This window comes from Tenrec ecaudatus, chromosome 17, assembly GCF_050624435.1.
Source record: "Tenrec ecaudatus isolate mTenEca1 chromosome 17, mTenEca1.hap1, whole genome shotgun sequence".
Taxonomy (NCBI): domain Eukaryota; kingdom Metazoa; phylum Chordata; class Mammalia; order Afrosoricida; family Tenrecidae; genus Tenrec; species Tenrec ecaudatus.
In genome coordinates, this window is record NC_134546.1 from 29,987,778 (window position 1) to 30,006,520 (window position 18,743).

General features: G+C 39.6%; 1 protein-coding gene across 3 annotated transcripts in view; it reads right to left on the bottom strand.

Annotated features, from left to right (window-relative positions):
• ATL2 (atlastin GTPase 2) overlaps window positions 1–18,743 on the bottom strand; it is a 58,297-nt gene that overhangs the window by 11,763 nt on the left and 27,791 nt on the right. For 2 of the 3 annotated variants that reach the window (XM_075535201.1, XM_075535203.1), the window contains exons 2-6: window positions 16,972–17,216; window positions 4,251–4,385; window positions 3,895–3,999; window positions 1,892–1,942; window positions 1,574–1,630 (exon numbers count right to left, since the gene is read on the bottom strand). In XM_075535201.1, coding sequence (XP_075391316.1) covers window positions 1,574–1,630; window positions 1,892–1,942; window positions 3,895–3,999; window positions 4,251–4,385; window positions 16,972–17,216 — 593 coding nt within the window. The remainder of the gene's footprint in view (window positions 1–1,573; window positions 1,631–1,891; window positions 1,943–3,894; window positions 4,000–4,250; window positions 4,386–16,971; window positions 17,217–18,743) is intronic. The other variant, XM_075535202.1, reaches the window with a different exon arrangement.

Below are 18,743 nucleotides of genomic sequence, written 5' to 3' on the forward strand. Positions count from 1 at the left end.
ACCACACTCCCAGCCCCAGACCAAGTAATCGCCTCCATTCAAAACTTTGCCAAGTTTAAATCAGGGTTCACCACAGGGAATAAGTTTTAAGGGAATAAGTCATATTGTGGCATATACACGATAATTCTGAAATCAAGATCATGTAACTTGAATATCAAACTCCAGAGAACTAATTTTAGATTGATCACAGACTGGGTGTCAATGGGACCCTTTCCGCAGGCTTTTGAGTCATCCATCCTCAGGTTTCTAAACTCAATACTCTTCTCATTTGGAGCCAGAGAAGTCATAGTTGTGAGTGACTGTCCTGTGGATTGTAGGGTGTTGACAACACTTTTGGCATTTTAGAACCAGATGCCAATCACAAGCCCTCTCCTCCAGCTGTGACAATGAAAACATATCCAGACATTGTTCCTTTGTGTAGGGAAATGCACCCCCAATTAAGAAATATTAGTATAATCTAAACAGTCTATTTCATCCCTGTGCACCAGGGGTGGGAAATTCTGCTCCAAGGGCCGTATGAGGCCCTCAAAATTGTCGATCTATGCTGGTAATATCAAACCCTTCACCAAAGAGCAGCTGGTCCAGTCACCACATTGTGGGTGAGTGAATTAAATGTTGGACGAGCAGGGCCCTCAAGTGATGGTATAAACATCCAAAATTGCCCTTGCTAGAAAAATAGTTCCCTACCCCTGGTACATACAGAGTGAAGCCCGACCTAAGTAGTTAATAAAGTGACTGAATGAGCCAGACAGACAGACAGAGAGAATGGGGCAGAAACAATGCTAACAGTCACCACCAACGATGCTACCATCCAGGAAGAACTTTACACACAGATAAGGCAAAAAGGGTAGCCATTCACCCTATCAGGGCAAGCGGCCAAATGACACTAATGTTAACATGTAATTTGCACTTCCTTCCAACAATAAGCTATCTGAAATCAGATGGTGGGAGTTTTAATCTACCGAAAGGAAGACAAAACAGAAGTCGGCTTGGGGATCCACAATGGTCCGAAAACAGAAGGAATAGCAGGCTAACTGGCTAGCCCTGTGGCTACCTGCTCAGCTGCTAACCACAGAGACCATCCTAATGCACCGCCATTCCTGGGGGGCAGCGCCCACTCACGGCGTGGGAAGCCCTCGGGGCAGTTCTCCTCCGTCCTGTGGGGCTGCGCTGACTCAAAATCGTACACCGCACACACAAAATAATTAGAGTATTTAACAGTAGCTTAGCATGTGTAAGGACTTTGGCATGCCTGTCTTCAATTCTCCACTATCTTTCATCTTAAAATTAAACATCTAGTTAAGAAAAATAATATCGCATTAATCACAGTGAAACGAAGTAAGAATCCATTTAGATTCCTTAGCCTATCTAGCAGGTCGCCTAGTGCTCAGTTGGTGATGACATTATCAGTTTCAACTCCACTACATTTGTCACCAGAGGCGGCTTGTTACTACCCTCGTACAGTATCTCCAACATTACAACATGAGGTTGCAAACAACTTTCTAATAAGATAGGGTTGCTGGACAAGTTCTAATAGGTAATCTCGGGGAGAAAAGATAAAATACTTATTTACCTGAAATGGTTTCTGATATATTTCTTCCATTGCGAGCCTGCCGTATTCTGTAAATAACTATTAAATCAAATTATTTAAAAGTTACCCCAAAGACAATTTTAAAACACATTTTCAAAACTACCCTATATCAGAGTCTATAAAAGCATTTAAAAACCAAGCAGATGACTTTTTAAACACTGGGTTAAACTGAAATGTATCTTATTTAAAATCATGTAACAGTCGGTCTTGTTAGAGCACTACAGGCTTCTAGGTATAATTTCTCTATAAGGTAGGAATTCAGTTTGAATACGTTGGCATATAATATTGAGACAAACATACTTGCAAGTGTTGAAGGTCATCTTCTTGAATATTCTGGGACAAATTATATATCTGTTAAAAGAAATTTTATTTTGCTTATCAGTGTTTATTTTGAATACAGAGATGGTGTATAATTTTACTTAAGGAATTACTAAGTCGGTATTTTACCCAGTTGCCCATGGGAAGGATTTGCTCATTTTACCTTAACAACATTCAGGATAAGAGTAAGAGAGGAAAGGGGTTGTACACGATGTAGAAAATCACGACTCTATGCATGTGAGGCCTACAAAATAGCAGGCATAAATATCAAGTGTATAAAAGTTACTACTCAGTTATATCATTTTCTTTTTAATGAAGGAAGCCTATGTATCAGCCTAAAACACATGCCAGCAAACATTGGCTGCCGCCTGTGGTCGCTGAAGGAAACAGCAGGGGGCACTCTGGCCCTGTTTTAGAAGGCTTTCTGAGACACTTGGACTAAAGTAGACAATGGAGGACTAGTGATCCTTAAGGACAGGGAACTGAGGGAAGGTCCATTCATCAGATCAGTCCTGAGTCAGGTCTTCAGATGGTGACCCAGGCAGAAATGGATGGACAAGCTCCTGTTTCCTCTGCCAAGAAATAGCGTATAAATGCGTAAACAGGGGAACCCCAAATAAGACAAGGAATAGCCCTGTGTGGACCAATTGTAAGGTCAGCTGACTTTTTAAAAGTACTAGCTACAACTCTGCAGAAGATGGGATGCTGTCTGCTCCCAGAAGACTCAGTCTCAGAAGTCCAAAGTAGACTCAACTGACTATAAGTAGAATAATCTCCACAATGAACATTGCCTTTATGCAAGCTAGCTGAAAGCCTGAAGAACAAAAACTAAAGGTTCCAATCAAGCAGAATTCTGCCTTAAGACTGTTTAGGGCTGCCAGAATTTATAGCCTATCACTGGATATATTATGAACTTCTCAGTCCTTACAACTGTGTGAAACCACTCCTCAAAAATCAATCAATCTTCTCTTCCCCTCCCCTTGGTGTGTGTTTTAATTGCTTCTAATTCTACTTCACCAGTACTACAATAATTTACTTTTGAGCAGAGAAGTATCAACCAGAAAGGACCTCGGGAAAGAGCAAGTAAAGAAATACAATATGACATGTGGTGATTTAATTCCTTAAATCATTCTAAATGATACAGAAACAAGTGGCCTTCACAAAGTTCATGGAAAAATGGAACTAAGAGATAACAGAATTTTTCTACAGACTTTTTGAAGTCCTCTCAGAGATAGCCTCACTTAAGGAGACTAGAAGGGCACAGAACAGAAGTGAATTCTGTGAAAAACATATCAACAGGAGCTAGAAAGCCTTACTCTATTACAGAGCCTCACTCCAAAAAAACCCCCAAACAAACTCACTGCCATCGAGTCAGTGCCAACTCGTAGCAACCCTTTAAGACAGGGTAGAAACTTCCCTGTGAGTTCTGAGAGCGCCCCCGTGTTTCTCCTGTGGAGCAGCTGGTGGTTTCGAACGGAAGACTTTGCAGATCGCAGCCCAACTCGTAACCAGAATGGCACCACTAAGGCTTGTTAGGTTAAACAGGAATTCATTCTTGTGTCTCTACCACCATTAGTTTACATAATTGAATACCACGGGTTAGAGACATTAAGAAGATAAACAGACTTCCAAGTTTGTGGTTAGCGGCCTAAAACATAATCTACTCTCCACCCCCAGTTCCCCAAGGGTTTCATAATTTTCTTTAAAAAAGGAAAAAGATTTTGTGATGAAAAACAAGGCAGTTCAGCTCTTGGTCTATTACTTCCTTGGAAATCACTGTAAAAAAAAAAACTCCAACAACAGTATACAGTCTCACAGTGCAAGCAAAAACAGCCAGCAAAGAAACGTATATATGACCCATAGAAAATAAATTATTAACTCTTTTAAGTGTTATTTCTTTTTTCCTTCCATTAAAAGGCATCTGAGGCCAGGCAAAGATACTGGGGTTGTGTGAAATGAGCACCCCAAGCCGTCCTGTGTCTCACCTGGACAGAGCTGGTCATGGTGCTCAGAGCAAACACTGTGGCGCAGTCTTTAATAGTTGACTGGCTATCAAAAGCACCCTGGGTATCCATCAGCAGCACAGCCACCTGAAAATATTAAGCAAAGCATTCACTCAAAATGACAGTAAACATCAAAGACAATTATCACTGATACCAAATTAAGTAAAGTACAGAAAATGATTCTATATATTAAATATCTCAGATATTCTTGCATAATAACCAGTATGTATTTGAGTTGTCTGATATTAAAAGTCTGTGTCATTTTTATTTCTAATGCAAGAAAAGAAGTGAAGGAACAAGGGACCAAAAACAGCAAGCAGGTGTCAACAGAGTCTCACCTTTGTCCCATCAGGTCTGTCGATGACAAACACTTCACTCCACACTTGTATGCCTGTTGTTTCTCTTTCACAACCTCCTCGCCACGTAAAGCCAGTCAAGGGCTCATTGTGTCCGCCAATCCAACTTGGGGAATCCTGTTATGGTCAAGCATAAATGTAAATTAAGAACTAAAAGAGACTTAAGAAACCACCCCTTGTTTAATAGCTAGATGAAATGTACTTTGTAACTTTATACAAATAGTCCTTACAAGAGTAGGTTCCGAATTGTGTCTAGGGACCTTTGCTATACAGCAAACTGATCCTTCTTGAATCTGGTCACATTTTTACACTCTAAGCTTCTAGAAAACTGAAGTCCTTTACATTTATTTTCCACTTATGAAAACATTCCCTACATTTGTAAATGAGAAAGTGTAGAAAACTGTGACATCTCCTATACAGACATGTACAACTAAATTCCAAAGACTGGCTGACAAAACACATGGATCTCGTGGAAAGGCTTATACTAGCTTAAACTAAATCGTCTCACACTGCCTGAATGTTCTTTTTAAAAGAACATCGCCTTTAAAAATGACAAGGTTTGTGTGGAATCTGATTCAAATATCCCAAATGTGAATAAGACTTTTTCACAAGGAACTCTGAACAGAGTTCTATATTAAGACATCACTAAATCTTGACAGAGAAGGATGTTTGATGTTATACTGGTAACATAATATGTTACAACAACCTTTTGGTAGACTTGAACCTGCAACCTTCCAGACAACAGAGAAAGGTCTTGCAGTCTACTTCTGAAAAAGCATCCACCGAAAGCTCCCAGTTCTACTCTGACAAACATGAGGTCATCAGGAGAGTCAGAATCGATCCAGTGGCGTGTGGAATGATACTGTACTTGCGTGTTTTGTTTTGAATCATTTTACTGGGGGCTCGTACTACGCTGATCCCAATCCACACATCCCTCCATCCACCCACCCACCCACCGTGTCAAGCATGTTTGTACATTTGTTGCATCATCATTTTCAAGCCACTGTCTTTCTACTTGAGCCCTTGGTATCAGCTCCTCAGATTTCCCCTCCCTCCCAGCCCCCTCCCTAACAAACCCTTAGTAATTTATAAATTGTTATTATCTTGTCATGTCTTACACTGGCTGTCATCTCCCTTCACCCACTTTTCTATTGTCCGTCCCCCAGGGAGGGGTTTATATGTACAGCCTTGTGATCGGTTTACCCCTTTCTACCCCACCTTCCCTCCACCCTCGGTCACTCAGGTATTTAGGGTGAAAGAATTATCTTGAGGATTTACTTTAAAATATTCCACCCCGCCCTCTGCCAAAAATCAAACAAAAAAACAAAATATCGGTAGGTTCATAAAGATTTATTATTCTATTCCCTCTACTTCTGGGTGTGGTTTATAATTTCCACATGAGTATTGTTTGTTTATAAACACTTAAGTATTTTAGTGTTGTAAACATCCCAAGCAAATAGAATAGTACCTGACTTGTGGTAGGCATTCAAGATAGCTAGCCTGGCAACTTTAATAAGAATTGATATTTCATCATAGAGGAGATTAGGCTTACTAGCCTCTAGAGAGCCTAATAGAATCTCCAAGACGATGGCCCATAGTCACTCACCTCCAGGTTAGAATATTCAGCCACTTGAGATCAAAAGGACAGCATTTACTTAAGGACAAAGTTCAGAGGGTAAGGAGAGAAGGAAGTAGGGAAATAGGAAATAAAGGGAGAAAGGAGGATATGTGAGCGTGCTTTGAGAGGGTTGCAGTCAATGAATTTGAAAAACAAAATTTATGTGAATTGTTATTATGTGCTCTGTAACAATTAACTAATTCACTGTAAGTTTTAAAAAACTGAATAGCATTTCATAAAAAATCAATCTACTACATTACAGATCATCTCTTCTTAATTTATCACATAATGGCTATGCTAAGAGAATAAATCTGTCAATAAAAGGGGGAAAGAAAGGTAAATCACAAAACCTAGATAATCTAATTTGTGAAACTTAAGGATCGTCATTTCTTTACTGTACTAAATACAGTTTTCATATGTGCCAGCCAGTGGTCTGAGTGAAAAGGACACAGAGGGGACGGGCAGTAACCTCCCTGTTCTTACGGGGCATTCAGTCAAATGGCTCCGAGAGGGAGCCTAGAGGATAACAGTGTCCTGTCTCCTCCCGAGTAGCTCTGAAAGCAAACATTAAAACTCAAAAACCACTGCCAGTACCATTCACTATTACCACGACCTCTATGTGGGCCCAAAATCCCAAAGCCAAAAAAACCTCAAAACTCAAAATTCCAAAACTAATCTTATTTCTTCACTGAAATAAACTAAAAATGAAACTGGAATACCGTACATACTCGAGTATAAACCGAGTTTCCCAGCACATTTTTCATGCCGTTTGTGTGGTAAACTTAGGTGCCTCGGCTGATACTCAAGTTGGCTTGGGATGTATATCAAGTATATATGATATATCTTACAAGCCTTTGCCTAGACTTGTATAATATAATTGTCAATAATAAAGATCCCTTACCTATTCTAAATAGGAGCCTTAGTGATTCCACTTAAGGCTGTAACCGCAAAGTCGGTAGTTCAAAACCACCAGCCACTCTGTAGGAGTTTGACCTACTCTAAATGGTAGGAAACAAAATTATGACACACAAAAAACTTAAAAACCTTAAAAATCAGGAACAAAGTGAGGCATTACACAATAAAAGAGATCAAGTCTGTCCAAAAAGATGTAAAAATCCCTACCTCCCAACATATGAAAACAGTGTCAAAACAAATGAGGCCAACTGAAAGAATTAGAAGAAAGTGTCAAATCCACTATTCCAGTAGAGGGCTTCAGCATCCCTCTACCAATACACAGCAGATCCAGCAGGCACAGGGTCAGTGAGGAGACAATCACCAAACAGGTCACTCTGATTGGGGTTGACAGAATGTCATCCAACAGCAAAACAGTCTTATCAAAGTTTCATAGAGGATTCACCGAACCACACCACCTGCTACACAGGAAACCCAACAGATTTACCAAAAATAGAAATACAAAGTAGACCTTCAGACCACAATGAACTTCAACTAGAAATGAGTGACAAAAAGAGCTGGAAAATATAACCTTTGGAGAATGAACAAACTTCGAAATAGTATTATTGGTAAAAGAAGTCTAAAGAGAAACTGAAAAAAAACAACAAAAACACTACACTAAATGAAAACATAAACTTACTGTAGACCGGCTGGGAAAGCAGCACTACAATAGAAGTGTCTAGCATTAATGCATATAAAGCCAAACTACTCAAGGAAAAAAAGGAGAAAACACAAACGACTAACCAGAGGACTCATCACTACTAATTCCATGGTTGTTAAAACAATTTCAAAAGAATATAATGAACAAACAACTTTATACCCACAAATGGTTTTTCCACTGAAAAATTGAAATTATTTACAATTATAGTAGGAAAATACAATTGAAATTACAGTAAGCAACACATGAAATAACAAAAAAATCAAGTCTCAATCCAGAAACCAAAATCTCAGGGAAAACAAAATCCTGTGTGTTACCAGAAAAAAATTAGTCCATATATGCTTACAGTTGTGGGTAAGGTGTATGGGCACAAAACCACAAATTATTTCTGTATGGACTCTTAATACAAAATTTTAAATTTCAACAACTTGTTATAAGTTACATATGATGTTTCATTTTAGTAAGTGAGATATAAAAGCAAATTCAGTTACAGTTATAAGCTACATGAATAAGCAAAACTTATATTAAAATCAAGAACTAAATTTTAAAAGCAAACAAACTTGCATAGCATATGATTAGAAATGAATAAAATGTACTTCTATTAAAATGGCTAACATTAAAAGACAATACTAAGTGTTGACAAGATATAGAGCTGCAAATCTCTCACACTGCTGGTGGAATAGCACGATAAGCCTTGTGGAAAGAACATTCGGCAGCACCTACTACAATCAAATCAGTATTTATGTGCCCTGTGGTCCAACAGAAATAAGTGCCACGCCACACCTGGACAAGGTAAACAGCAGCTTTACTCAGAATAAACAAGAACTAGAAATTGTCTTTGTCTATCTAGCAACAGGAGAATGAGTAAATAACTTGTGATATATTCACTCATGGCCTATCACTCAGCAATAAAAAGTAAGCAACTATTGACATGCTACAACATGGGTAAATCTTAGACATAACTTATTTTGTTTTTTTAAGTACGTACTTCTTGAATTTATTGGTTATACTAAAAGATTTTAGTATAAAATCCTTTATTATATATGTACACTCTAGGACAAAGCATTTTAAAATATTGTTCTTTCTGCAGATACTTTTCTTGCTTGGAAAGAACATTAAACAAGTCACTTTTTTTCTTCATGGATTCATACATTTTCCACGAGTCTTACATCTCAGACAGCCTCAGAGGAGAAAGTAAAATCAAGTTCAACATTCCAGCAGGCAAATTCTGAGATATCTGGACTTTTGGCAAGTTGCATATATGGGAGAAGGCCTATAAGTAGTAAAGAATGAAATCCTATAAACAATCACTTCCCTTACAAGGTCTTTAGCAACAAATGAGCGCTGGAACCAGGCGGCAATGCTTTCGCCAGTAAGCAGAGCGCCTGTGAAGCACCAGTGGACCACATAAAGTTCCTGTGTGCACCAGCTCCTGATGGCCTCTTTCAACTTCTAAAGCAAACATTCTTTTGAAAACATCTTGAAAAAAGAATAATTCAAAAGGGAGTTGATACCAAAGAATGCAATTAGAAAGAAAATCTTTTGAAAATGATGGTGGCAACAGTTGTACAATCATGCTTGAACTAATTGCTCAAATGTCTGTAAGAGCCCCCCCCCAAAAAAAAAGGAGGGGGGGAGAAGAATTCAGTAAAGTACTTATACCTTACACACTACAAAGGCAGAAAAAAATGGCTAAAGCTCATTTTTCAGTTTTTAGAACAAAGGCTTTAGAATCAAACTGCCTGGGTCTGGGCTCTCCGCCTGGCCACTTTCAGCTTTTCTTCTGCTCTGAAGTGAAAATACTGATATTACTGCACAGGTTGACTGGGAGTACTGAGTGAGATAACGTCCGGTGAATGCTGAGTAATCAGAGTAGATGGAATTCTATAAAAATTAAAATCTAGTACCTTAAGAGATAATATGCCTCCATCCTTCCCTAATTTGAGATAAGGAAGAATATAAATCTTACCTCCAAAATACTCTTGGTCCCCCTTTCTTTTTAAAAAAAATCATTTTATTGGGGGAGTACCCCTTTCAACCACCAATTTACAAGAAATTCATATAACAGAGCAACAAATAAAACTATACTGATGAAATGCAATCAGCAAATCCAGATGGGGCAACTCTATACACTCATTTCAACAAATTGGACACAAAAATTGCTTATCTTTAAATGATACACGCAAAAGTAGTTATAAAAGAAATGATAACGTCTATGATCTATTTCAAAGCAATGCACAAGGAAGGCAGTGAATGCATATTCACTACATCACTGTCTACTTTTATGCGTCTTTAACATTTTTCATAATGACATTTAAAACACAGGGGAAAACAGAGGAAATAATACAAGAGTAGAAACAACTTTAGAAAATTTAGAATCCTTATTTAGAATTCAATAATAATGCTTACCAATTCTTAGAGCTCACTATACTGCAAGCACTGTGTTTTACACAGTATAATTCAATAAAATTATACTTAACTTTTGGCTTCCTGAACTGCTTATTGGAAATAAAAGTACTTTTACAATAGCTAGATTTAACAATGTGTAGCAACATTTTTCTAACATTGGAGTAATCTACTTTAGTTTTGGAAGGATGGTAATTCACAAAATCCTCTGCATAAAAATTACAAAATTAGAGCAAATATCCAAAGATGGCTAAATACAATGTAGTATAATAATACATGGAATATTAAGCTAACAAAAACCATGAACTACTATAGCATGCAAAATCATGGGTATTCTCACAGGTTTAACAAATTAAGCCATTACACGGAACATGTAAGATACAATTCCATTAATATCAAGTTCAAGAAGAAATAAAACTAAACTGTAATGAGAGATGTCAGTGTATCAGTTATTTTTTAGGAACAGAAATTAACTAGGAGGGTGCACAAGGGAAATTTATATATGAGCAGTGTACATATATATGAAGCAGTGTATGTATATAAACATACACATGGTATATATTCATGTATAAGCTGAGTTTTCCAGCACATTTTTAATGCAGTTTTTGTGGTAAAATTAGGTGCCTCGGCTGACATTTGGGGCGGCTTCCACTCGAGTGTTTGCAGTATGTATAAGTAAATGGGTGCATATATAAAATGTTACCGTGGGTCGGGTTCGTTTCAGGTTTGTGCACTTTTCGGTATTACCTCAACCATCCTAAGTCAGTGTTAGAAAAGGGGGTGGAAACAGTGTATTTCAGAGGCTAAAAGTCCACCCCATCAATTCTCTCATTACCAACTGTAAGGCTTCACATATGCATAGCTCCTATTTGGGTAACTCACTACTTTTACATATGAAACACAAATGTTACTTTTAAAAACTCATATAACGCACCTTCAGTGCACACATAAGTTTCTACATTTATTCAATTGCATACCTTTCAAGAGTGACTTTTCCAAGTAATAAATATTCTACTTACAAATTATTGGGTAGACCAACAAACTTGAACTGTACGCACAACAGAATGAAGCAGTGTCCGTGTCTTGTCGCACCCACAGCTGTTATGTTTGAACCCACTGCTGCGGCCTCTGTGCAATCTATCTCCTTGAAGATCTTCCTCTTTCTCACTGATGCCATACTTTTACCAAGCATGATGGTCCTTTTCCAAGAACTAGTCCTTCCTGATAACGTGCCCAAAGTACGTGAGACAAAGTCTCACCATCCTCACCTCTATGAAGAACTATTCAGGTTTTACTTTTCCCAAGACACATTTGTTTGTTCTCCTGGCAGTCCAAGATATATTCAATGTCCTTCATCCACGCACAATTCAGACACCAATCCTTCAGTCTTCCATACGCACTGTCCAGCTTTCACATGCATCTGAAGGTTTTTGAAATACCATGGTTTGGGTCAGCCCAACCCAGTTCTCTAGTTGACTCTGTAACACTTCAAAGAGGTCTGGCGCAGGCAGATTTGCCCAACACGTGTCCGTTGATTTCCTAACTGTTGCTTTCCTGAGCTCTGATGGGGGAATCGAGTAAAATGATATCCTGGCAACCTCGGCCTTTTCTCCATTCATGTGTTCTACTGAACCAGTTATGAAGATTCTTGTCTTCTTTACACTGAGGTGTGGTCCACACTAAAGCTATCGTCTTTGATCTTCATCACCGAGTGCTTCCACTCTGCTTTGCTTCCAGGAAGCAAGGTTGTATCATTTGCATTCCGCAGATCTGTTCGTGAATTTTCCTTTAATCGTGATGCCACATTCTTCTTCGCACATCTGTTGAATACTTCATACATAACTGGCAGTCACGATGAATGTCCTAAGGGATATCCTTATAAATTCAAAATGCTTCTTATGAATTCAAAATATTAGCAATGCTAGTGAAAATCCCATAGCCTATATTTCATATTACAAATCTTACCCACTGCTATAATCTGATAACGGCAGGGAAAAATTTTACCCTAGAAAAAAACTTTAGTTCATCTCTCATTTACAACAGACTACTTTCGATCCTCCTGTGGTATTTGGATTTTTGAAAACTTGGTTCCACTGTGGAGGTAAGGGTGGAACCAACCTGTCAAACAGGTGGGAGCCTGAGGCCGCCTCCTTGGGGGTACGGCCTTTTTACGAGAGAGACAGGAAGAATTGCTCTCCTTCAGCCCTTCTCCCTTTTCTGGACCCCAGGGGCAGCCCGAGGTAGCACCACACTGGCACGTCCCCTGGATCTTGCGTCTCCGTTTCTCACTCCACGTTGCTATGTCCTCAGCCTTCACTTCTGTGAGTCTTTAGAGGACTCATGGGCTGGAGTTGGACTGGGCTGAGGTACCTTCTTCATATCAAAGTATTTCCTGATATAAAGTTCTTTCTTATACATACTGGTGTTTTTGTGTTTCCTATACATATATGCGTGTCGCAGGTTTTGTTTCTCTAGATAGCCCAGCTCAACATACCTGCCATATATAAAGTTTTAAAAACCCTAACAATTTTCTTAATAAAAAGCTTAAAATCAGGCATCAAAGAACAACAAATCTTATCATTGGCTGCACACCTCCATGATACGATCACCGAGGACAAACGGGTGCATAAGCAAATGTGGCGAACAAAGCTGATGGTGCCCGGCTATCAAAAGAGATAGTGTCTGGGGTCTTAAAGGCTTGAAGGTGAACAAGCGGCCATCTAGCCCAGAAGCAACAAAGCCCACATGGAAGACGCACACCAGCCTGTGTGATCACGAGGTGTCAAAGGGATCAGGTATAAGGCATCATCAAAAAACAACAACAAAAAAAAAATCTTACCATAGTGAATGAAGGGGGAAGTGCAGAGTGGAGACCCAAAGCCCATTTGTCAGCCACTGAAGATCCCCTCACAGAGGGGTCTAGGGGAGGAGATGAGTCAGTCACGGTGCGATGTAGCACCAATGAAGAATACAGCTTTCCTCCAGTTCCTAAATGCTTCCTGCCCCCACCCCCACTACCATGAGCCGAATTCTACCTTGCAGGGCTGGATAGGGCAGAGGTTGTACACTGGTGCATATGGGAGCTGGAGGCACAGGGAATCCAGGGTGGATGATACTTTCAGGACCAGGGGTGTGAGGGGCGATACTAGGAGAGTAGAGAGTGAGTGGGTTGGAAAGGGGGAACCAATTACATGGATCTACATGTGACCTCCTCCCTGGGGAACAGACAACAGAAAAGGGGGTGAAGGGAGATGCCGGATAGGCCAAGATATGACAAAATAATAATTTATAAATTATCAAGGGCTCATGAGGGAGAGGGAAGCGGGGAGGGAAGGGGAAAAAAAGAGGACCTGATGCAAAGGGCTTAAGTGGAGAGCAAATGCTTCGAAAATGATGAGGGCAATAATGTACAGATGTGCTTTACACAATTGATTTATGTATATGTATAGATTGTGATAAGAGTTGTATGAGCCCCTAATGTTAAAAAAAAGAACTACAAAAAAAGTTTAAAAACAAACTATAGAAAAAGCTGTTTATTTATAAGAAAGTGAGAGCTATATATCAAAATATCTCCGATAATTTGGATGTTTGGCTAACATAGCAGGATAGTCTAAGTTTTAAGGATGCAGCTACTGATGTTCTGTCTTTATCTAACAGAACGAGTTCACATTCTACCCAATGGTATACTTCTTTTACTAATGAAAACATGCATCTATTTCTACATGATTTATTAAAATGTTTACACAGACGCTTAGCTCCTTCGGTGAAGTGCATATCTACAAAGATTGTCTCAGGTAAATACAGAGGACATGCATTCTTTCAGCTAGCACCCCCTTAAAGGCCTCCCTGTTGTTAGCTACCAGGGAGGTTATCCTGGCTTATGGCAGGTGACCCAGGAGTACAGACTAGGGCTAGGTGCCATGGGGTTTTCAAGGCTGTGACCTTTCGGAGATCGATGCCAAGCCTCTTCTGGGTGAGTCCAAACCACCGTGCTCAGTTGAGCACTTAATGCCACCAGGGGTTCCTTGCAGACAAAGCATTCTCCTTACTTATTTTCATCTCCTAGGAAAAGCACAAAGCACCACTAAAGCCAGAATAAGCAGAGGCATATTATCCAAAAACAGGCAAATATGGTGATTTTTATAAAGACCTCTACATGGTCATTTTATGAGTTAAAATTAATAAGGACAGATATTATTTCCCCAATTCAGAAGCCATTGACTAGGACCATACACTCAGACCATCAAGCCATCATCACCTTTCCATGGTTTAAGTATCCCTCCCAAGAAAGGGGAAGTTCTACTGAATCAGAGATTCCAATCAGCAGATATCACTAATTGATCTGAGATGGAAAAAGAAATGGCACCTGAGGTGAAACTTACACGTTTCCTGAACCAGAGCTCTATGCTTCCTCTTCTAACATTCTTCTGTCTGTGACCTACTTAGAACCTGATGCACTTGCAGTGAACAGCTGAAACACAGAGCTACACAATGCATACAGGCGAACCTAAGGAGGTACAGCAGTTCAAATTACAGAGACTCTATCATCTTTAGAGATGGAGGGTTTTCTTAAAAGATTCGAATGCTAATATTACATTTCTAGATTTAGGTTGTAAAACTCAGGGAAATAATAAAGTTTAAATGGAAAATCTTAAAGTACTCTATCTTATACAACAGCCAAAACATGTAAAACAACCCATTTAATACGATCTATGTCTTTGATCCTTTGGCTCACTTGAGCATGCCTGAAAGGATCCCGAAGTAAAAAACTCCCTGAAGCACTTCCTGGAATTGTTGGAAATGTTTACATTATTACTTATCTCAAGACAGCACCATCAGCTCCAGATTTATACAAAAATTTTAAAAGCGAGCACCATGGCAGGTGTTTAAACAATTAGATACTTCTGCAAACGACCTTCCCTACATGCTCCACTCCAAAATGTACAATAGCTTCTTGTCCCTATCAAAACCTGCACTCTCTCAACCCAGCTTTCAGCTGATAGTAAAACATTCTGATTCAAGTGATAAAATTACTTGCTTTTTCCTGGGAGGATGACAAAAGTCAATAAGGAGGAAGGAAATAACCATTAATTGGCTGGTATCATCAAAATGTGAAAATGCATATAGAAAAGTGTAAATAAATTGACCAAAATAGATAATAAATGCCTACTCTTTAAGTTGATTCCAACTCACAGCAAAGCTATAGAAAAGAGTAGAACTGTCAGGGGTTTTCCAAGATGTTTACTGGCGGAGAAAGCCACATCTTTCTCCTGCGTGGCACACTGGAGTTTTTAAAACGCTGGGCTGGCAAGTTTGTAGCCCAATGCATACCCCACTACGCAACCAGGTGCCAATTATTGTTATATGTGATGGAGATGTGATAGTTATGGCATCTATATGCATGTATGTTACACAGCGCACAGGGGGCATAGTAAAAGAGACTTTCTAGAACTATCCCAATACACTGTAGGATTGGTTTACTTGGTTAAAGGGCTTAGGACTAGGGTTAAAGTCTCACAGGACTTTATGACTCCTTTAATTGGTATATAACATAGTTCATAACATTAATGTTCTAAATTCTAGTTTGGTCTTAAAAGGTTGGGGTCTCAGTAGCTTGCAAGTAGCCACCTCAAACACACCTATTGGTCTGTGCTCATCTGAAGCAAAGAGAACAGCAGAATCCAAAGGCTGAAAGGAGAGGCGAGTCCACAGGGCTAGTAGCCCACACACACCACGGCCTCTTCCTGCCTGAGATAAGAAGGGCTACATGGTGCTTGGCTACCACTACTAATTGTACTGGCCAGGGTCATACTAGAAGGTCCTGAATGAAACAGGAGGAAAACGGAATGAACAAAATTCAAATTCCGAACAGAGGCAAAGCTTACTGGACCAGCAGACTAGAAGATCCCCTTCAGCACCCTTTCAAAACTGAACTGAAGCTATTCCTAGAAGTCACCTCAGTCATACAGCAGATTGGCTTGTAGAATGAACAAAATCACCAGTGGTAACGCGCTGCTTTTAACAATCAACTCTTTGCAAAGAAATGCTCTCAACATTCATTCACCCAAACAGGAAAATAACAAACGCAAGGAAGACAAAGTAAGCTAGATCAATGCAAACAGAACCAACAAAAATTGGAAAAATGAGAATGCTGAAACATTGTGTAAGTGGTAACAAATATCACGGTGCAATTTGTAGAAAATTTGTTAACAGGAACGTAATTTTGCTGTGTAAACTTCCACATTTTTTAATTAAACATAAAACCAAACCCTGATAGATCAGCCAACATAGGAAAAATAAGCAACTAAAATTCAAACCCACTAGCTCACCGGGTAGTGATTCTGTATGGGGTCAATCTTTATAGAAATTTGATAGCCTCATCTTTCTCCCACAGAGTAGTGGTTGGATTTGAACCACAAACCATCGCTTAGCTAGATGCTCTAATCCCACAGCACCACCAAGGCTCCTTCAGCAACTAAATTAACACCGCCTATGCCTGAGCATTTGTAGGATATAACATCATCTTGTAAATCAAGAAAGGCCTCCTATGAAAAGATCAGCCAAGAAAGAGTTCCATAAAAGCTTACTGTTACTCTTAATTAACAGTGCAGTCTACCCATGGGGGAAAATGATAGTACGCCTGTGAAGTACAGCGGAACGAGATGAAACTCGGCAATCATGGAAGACCAGAGTAATGGCAAACCATAGAAAGTGACTTATTTGAGGAACTGAGATACACGTTTACAAAGGACTCTACCAGTCTATTCTCACTCGCTGCACAGCTGAATTGGAAGGGAAAGCTGGGAGGCAATAGCAAAGTGAGAGAAGATGAACAGTAGTTCAGAGAGCTACAGGGGCACTCGGGTGCCTAGGGTTAGAGCTGTAATACCCGCAACAGACAGGTCGATCACATTCATTAACGTGAACTATGGATACCAAGGAAATACGAAAATGAAGAATCAAAGGCCCAAATAGAGAATCACAGTTCTATAAAACTACGAATTTGTTTTAAATAGGGTTGGTAGTTTTCTGTTTTAAATTGAGTTCAACTTATAAAAGACACTATTCACCTTGTTATACATATATCTAAGCATGAAGTCCAGTAGAAATGATTTCCCTTTACGAAAAGCTCCCGCCACGGTAACAACTACTATGTTAAGCTCTCGTATGTGTTCCTGCAGCAATAGGTTCTCCAAGGCTTTTTCATCAAGTTCAAATTTATGGTCATCTTCATGAGCAAGTACAATCTGCACTGGACATGGTTTCTTCATAACCTTATCAGAATTTACTAGGTCATCATCTTCATAATTCTCACCTAGAATAAAAGAGAGAAACAGGTTAGCTTAGTTCTTGCCTTATAGACTTTTCCTGAAGGACAACTAAAGCATTTTCACCCCTATTAGCAATCATTTAAGAAGAGCTTCAAAAAAAAAAACTGGAGTTTTCAGGTCCTCTCTAGCTAAACACCAAGAATGCTGGTAAGCTTTCACACTAGGTACACAGATAAACAGCAATTTCAAACACTGCCTTTATTTCAATTAAGTCGAAATAACCAAATGTGACCAGTACCTGATTCTTGAGCACTGATTTATTGGGTAAACAAAGTTTGCTAGTATGTACACGATGGGGGATGGGGGGTGGGGGGCATAAAATCATGCTCATCTAGTAGTTCTCATTTCAATAAAGCTGCTAACTGCACTAGCAGCTCTGTGGGGTGAAGATGAGATTGTCTGCCAAGGTACAAATCTCACAGTCTTGAAACACCATAAAGGGTCGCTAAGAATTACGATCAACTGACTGGTAGTGGGTTTGGATTTTTCATGTTTTTGTTTTAATTAAAGTAGAGCAGAGAACACAATAATGTGGGAGTTACTGTACTCCCTTTGATCTTGCCCTGCAGCTCTTTCTCACCAACATCCCTAACTACCACCCTCGAGATTATATAGTCCCCAAGAACAACCATGTATGCCCTTCCTTTGTTCACCGCCACATAAAATACAATAAGGTAACTTTGCAGAGATAAATTTACCGAATAACATTCATGGAGTTATATTTACTTTATGGAATTACATTTACAGAAAAATGGAAATTGTCCCATGTCTAGGAAAAAGCAAATGTCCAACGTTTAAGGATTTGTCCTTTTAAAAATGGGTCCTGGTGCTGTTGGGGGGTCAAACACCTCCCAGCTGCTCTGAGGGAGAAAGATGTGCCTGTCTGCTCTGAAGGAGTGGTCCTCAACCTTCCTCAGGCTGCCACCCTTTCACACAGGTCCTCGGGTTGTGGTGACTCCACCGCCAAACCATAAAATTATTCTTGTTGCTACTTCATCACTGTCATTTTGCTACTGGTATAAACTGGGCAACCCCTGGGAAAGGGTCATTCGACCCCCAAAGGGATCGCCGACTCACAGATTAAGAACCGTTGATTTAGAGACTCAGAAACCCTATGGAGTGATTCTCCAGAGTCACTAGGAACAGTGAGATCCACTGAAAGACAATGAGTGGGTGCTTTTGAAAACACATCTTCAGAAGACATGTAGTTGGTCTGGCTTCCTGGCCTGCAAATGCTTGTTCCCTGGTAACAAGTTACTCAAATGAACCTTATTCTCTCCCACATAAAAATCTGATTAAGAGACCCTCCGTGAACTTGACTGCTCAGTGCCAGTTCCCAATCATGGGGACCCTTCCATGTCTACAGTGTTTAATGCAGTGACTGTCCCTCCTCTGCCAGGTGAGAGGCTGTCAAACAACAATGCAACAAAATGTTATGCACATCACCACTATTCACAAAGGTGATTAACACTGCACTGATGGACTTTTTAATCTCTTCAAAGATAAACAGC